The sequence below is a fragment of the Asparagus officinalis genome, chromosome 4, assembly GCF_001876935.1.
Source record: "Asparagus officinalis chromosome 4, Aspof.V1, whole genome shotgun sequence".
Taxonomy (NCBI): Eukaryota; Viridiplantae; Streptophyta; class Magnoliopsida; order Asparagales; family Asparagaceae; genus Asparagus; species Asparagus officinalis.
Window position 1 is genome coordinate 130,844,689 of NC_033797.1, and position 4,981 is coordinate 130,849,669.

At 34.6% G+C, this 4,981-nt stretch overlaps 1 protein-coding gene across 5 annotated transcripts in view; it reads left to right on the top strand.

Moving 5' to 3' along the window:
• LOC109838776 (1-(5-phosphoribosyl)-5-[(5-phosphoribosylamino)methylideneamino] imidazole-4-carboxamide isomerase, chloroplastic-like) overlaps positions 1 to 3,064 on the top strand; it is a 14,691-nt gene extending 11,627 nt beyond the window's left edge. For all 5 annotated transcript variants that reach the window (XM_020407200.1, XM_020407202.1, XM_020407201.1 and 2 more), the window contains 2 exons: positions 2,080 to 2,128; positions 2,610 to 3,064. In XM_020407200.1, coding sequence (XP_020262789.1) covers positions 2,080 to 2,128; positions 2,610 to 2,786 — 226 coding nt within the window. In that variant the 3' untranslated portion in view covers positions 2,787 to 3,064. The remainder of the gene's footprint in view (positions 1 to 2,079; positions 2,129 to 2,609) is intronic.

The following is a 4,981-nucleotide window of genomic DNA, read 5'->3' on the forward strand; positions in this document are numbered from 1 at the left end:
ATTCTCTACATATTCATTCTCTCATTTCTTACAACCCAGGTTGCACTGGTATGGGTGTGGACATGCATATGGACACAAGACACAACAAATTTGTAAAAGGTAGGATACAAGGACATAGACACGCATGCACGCGTGCGCACACACAAGTTAAACATATTCGGTTATAGTTAATCATGTATCAAATGATTGTAAAATTAACGGTTTTACGATACTACAATAAAGGGACAATGGACAATAAAAAATATGTGCTAGAAGTATCAGAACATCATGATTTTTATTTTGTAGATGTTTTGAGTTATTTAAATCATGATGAATAGAGTGGATTATCCATTGGAATAGTCTAATCCATGTATTAAGAGGTGTCATCTTAATTGAATCTAAAGTGGCACCTTAGGATCCTTCTACCCATATGTATAATATTTTACATTAGATTAAATATTGAATTAAAATACCTACAATATTTGTATGTTGCTTTTACTATCTATAGCAATTAAGAATCAACTTGAAAACTAGAGTTATGGTTTAATAGTAAAAGTGTAGTTTTGACCGCATGAGATACAACGAGTATTTTTCAAATCTTAAGTAATGATTTTGGTTTTCTAGCTCAAAGACCTTTTGGTGTTGAGCTTGATATACCCAAAAAAACTACTTTAGGGCTATAATTAGTGGGTAAATTTAGTTTTACTTTGAACCACATGTGCCCATGGTTTGTCAGCAGTGATCCATGTCTAACACATGCCCGACACGCATACAACATCCCAAATAAAGCTCCTCGGTAGCCTAGCTCGCAACACTATTGTTACATGTCAATGGGCAACACTCTTTTGTTTGGATGAGAATTAATGATTCTTTCATTTTGCCATTGAGAATTTCTTTGCAAGCTAAAACAACATACTCCAGCCGTGGCTTTTTTCCCCATACTGATCCTCTTTCTATTATTTGAAGCCAAATTACCAGTATATTTTCAAGCCTTTCATTACCCTGAAATCACTATATATATATATATTCTTCATACTCGGCCTTCTCCAATCTATGCCACCTCTTTCATGAATACCCTACAACTGGAATTACTTTCTACTAGAGTATCAGCAGTAATTTCATGAATACCCTACAACTAGAATTACTTTCTACTAGAGTATCAACAGTAATATAACAACAAATCATTTATCTCAAAATTTTGGGGTCTGCTATATGAATCATACTTTTCCATTCACATCTGTTAAAGGCCATAAGTTAAGCATTATCATATTATCATATCATTCTCAATAGTTCTTATCCAAGTTCTCTTAGGTGTCCTCTTGTCCTCCTTTCTCTATTTATTATAATCTTATCATTGCGCCTAATTGGTGCATTTAATGGCCTCCGGTGAACGATTCTCTCATTTTATCCTCCTCTATAAGGCAACCTCTAACTTACTATGAATGTCCTCATTTCCTATCACATCCTTAATTTATATCAATTCGTTCACCATAATAGTCTCATTTCTACTACTAATTTTCTGCACATGTTTCATTTCTTCTCATATCCCCTTTAGTTTATATCATTTCGTTCACCATAATATTCTCATTTCTACTACTCATTTTCTGCATATTTTTTAATTGCCCAATATTCTTATCCATAAAGCATTTTGAGCCTTATAATTATTATTATAGAACTTTCCCGTCAATTTTACTATTCCACGTTCACTGTAAGTCTCCCAAAGCAACTCCTCTACTTAAACTTCCTGATTTGATTTGATGGATTGCATTATCCTCAATTGCATCATCCTCAATTGCATCATCTTCTGAATAATTGATTCTAAATAACAAAATTTATTAGTTTTAGGTACTTCTTGGCAATCAATATGTATATTACGCTCATTCTTTTTTACATCTTTACTAAAATTACATTTCGTTTGTACTTTCTTATTTTTTTATTTTGTTAATCAGAGAAATCATGTTAGCTAATGCTGACCATCCAACTGATGATCGATGTTTCTCCTTTCACGTTCTAAGCCATGATAACTTTGTTGGACTGCTAACATTGTGCTCTCTTTCTTGTTTTCTGATTTGTCTTTCAATTTGTTGTTTTCTTTGACAGGCTAGGAATTGACGAGACACTTGTGACTTTGCTTGGTCGCTACTCACCTGTATGTGTCATCTTGTTCTCGCTGCATCTTGTTCTTACTGGTTTTGTCCTAACCCCAAAAAAAAAAAGAAAAAGAAAAAGAAAAGTTTTTTTAAATAATAAAAGAGAAAACGGTTTTTTTCACTCGTAAATTCAGTTGATGGCAACTCTCTGCTTGCACAGAAAGTACCTTAGTAAAAGAAATATATGGCAAAAGATAAAGTGGACTATTTTCTTTTATGTTCTGATGAAATTCTCAATTATTTGGAAGAAATAAAAAAACACATGTAATGCTGTTCCTTTGTTATCTGTAACTTCAATTCAATAAAGCAGATGAACGCCAAGGAAATCTTTCTTGCCGCAGGCACTGATCAAATCTCATCTATAATCCCCATTGATTTTTGACTTCAATTCATAGACAAAACTTTCTTGCTGTGGTCGCTAAATCAAATCTCTTCCATAATCCCCATCGAGTTCTGAAGCATTATTATTTGTGTTCTCAGATACCAGTAACTTATGCTGGTGGCGTGAATTCAATGGCTGATATGGAGAGGATAAAGAAGGCGGGCAAGGGTAATGTGGATGTCACAGTAGGAAGCGCTCTCGATATATTTGGTGGTGACCTGTCTTATAGAGAGGTTGTTTCTTGGCATAACGAACAAAAGTCAGTGAGACGATAGCTTTTATATCCTCCAAGAATGCGAACAAACGAATGATACGTCTAGAATTGCTTCCCTTCGAATAGCAGCACTTGGTAGCTGATAAAGCTTTGATGTTTGGTTATTTGGGAATTTTGGATACAGCTTGTCATGAAAGCAGAAAAGGTTTGATGTCTAATGATTCGAATGTTGATTAATGTTATGTTCGGATATTAACGTAAATTAGGATAAATTGCTGGCTTTTGACACAGGGATTTGGTCTGGGATTACCAATAATATTTGTGTGATGTCATTTTAAAGTGATTTTTTTATGCTGATTTTAAGGGTTAAAACTTATATGGTATTTTTTCCTTAGAATCCACCGTAAAAATAGGGTAAGCATGCAAGAGTTCAATTTCATTTTATACATAAAACTACTTTTAAAGGGGGCTTTTATTGCAGCAATCAGCCGTGTTTTAATCAGTTTTTTCAAAATTATCCTTAAGTACTCACATTCAACGCCCATGACTCATTTTGTGTTTAGGTATTGATAGGATGTAACTCATGTGCATTGAATTTTTATGCTTATTTTTGGGTTTTTAGTAACAATTTGATTAGGAGGTGGTTGATTGCAAAAAAGAAAAGAAAAACTACTTTAAAGATGGTTTATATATAAATTAAAATTAGAAGATAATTTTCGTGTGATAACCCTATTTTTAAGGGGCGTTCTTCTGCGGGCTTGGAAGTTGGAACCCTTTAACAAGCATGAGGTATTATGTTACCACATAGCGTGGGTTAAACGTGAACCATAGAGTCTTGGGCCATAGAGTTAAGAAACTGGGCTTTTTAGTTGATATCGGGCCTTTCAGAATTTCTTGTTTGGACGTTTAAGTATAGCCATTAAGTTTGCCCGTGGTGCAGGCAAAAAGGCGAGTATTAATCTTCCCATTCTCAAAACTACAACTCAAAGCATTCGTTGCGCTTATCACTCTACATGAACTATATGGGAGCAACATAAGCGACATAAGCATTCGTGGTGAATGAAGTTTGCTTTTAAAGTTCACATCACTCCAAAAGAGCCAAAAAAAATCTACTGCAAAAAGAAAGAACTACTACAGTTAAAAGTGCAAGTATTAATAAATCAGAACCAAACATCAAGCAAACACTTGTTCGTCGAACAAACGCCTCAGCGTTAAAATCCACTTTGCTCCTTCCTTATAAACAACAAACAAAATAACACTCGTCATTAAAATCTGTATTGTTCTTGCTTGTACTAGATTTAACAATCTAAATCACAGGATTAGGCCTAAGTCAACGTGGGCACTCAATGAAAGAGCTTGGTGCTACTTTGGGCCAACATGTCTCCTTGCTAGAAATCAATGGAACATGAGCTTCTCTTTTGTGGTGGTGATATCTGACGTTTACTCCACCATTACAGACAAATATCTCCTCTAATATCTCCCCCCATGAGCCAAGTCATCACTAATTTATAAATTAAATATATGCATGCGTAACTCATTGTGAAAAAAGGAAAAAAAAGAACAAGCACTAGTTAACACTAAAGAGACGTGAAGTATACAATATCTCCACAACTTTTAGAACGCAACCTCATCAATCGAATGTTTGTAAGTCACCATTAGCTCTGATTATTTCTATTAGGACAAATTTTCAATTTCGACCCATTTATGCAAAAAACGATCCGTATCCACTTTAATTGCCAAATCGACCCAGTTTCAGCTAACTGGCTGAAATTGGGTCGATTTTAGGGAAAAACTTCACGAAACTTCACGGGTCTTGATGTTTCAGTTGGCATTGGAAAGTCCGCCTGCAACTCCATGGGACTTCAACTCCCGTGGAGCTGCAGGTTTTAAAAAACATGCACAGCCAGCTGTGCATGTTTTTTATATACACGACGTTTTTTTATAAATGACGAAATATATATGAATCAAACATGCCCAACTATTTCACAACAATATACATGAAATGATTCGCCTCATTCACATCAATATACATGAATCAAACCATACACACGGAAATCACATATATACTGAATATCAATAATATTCATAAAATTCAGCCATGAATCAAACAATACTCACGAAAATAACATATACAAACAATAATCGATCCACAAAATTAACATATTTGAACAATCCCAAAAGTAACAAATTTGAACAAAAATAAATCACATACATCCCAAAAGTCCTCCTCTCATTCCTCTCCCTCTCTTCCCCCCC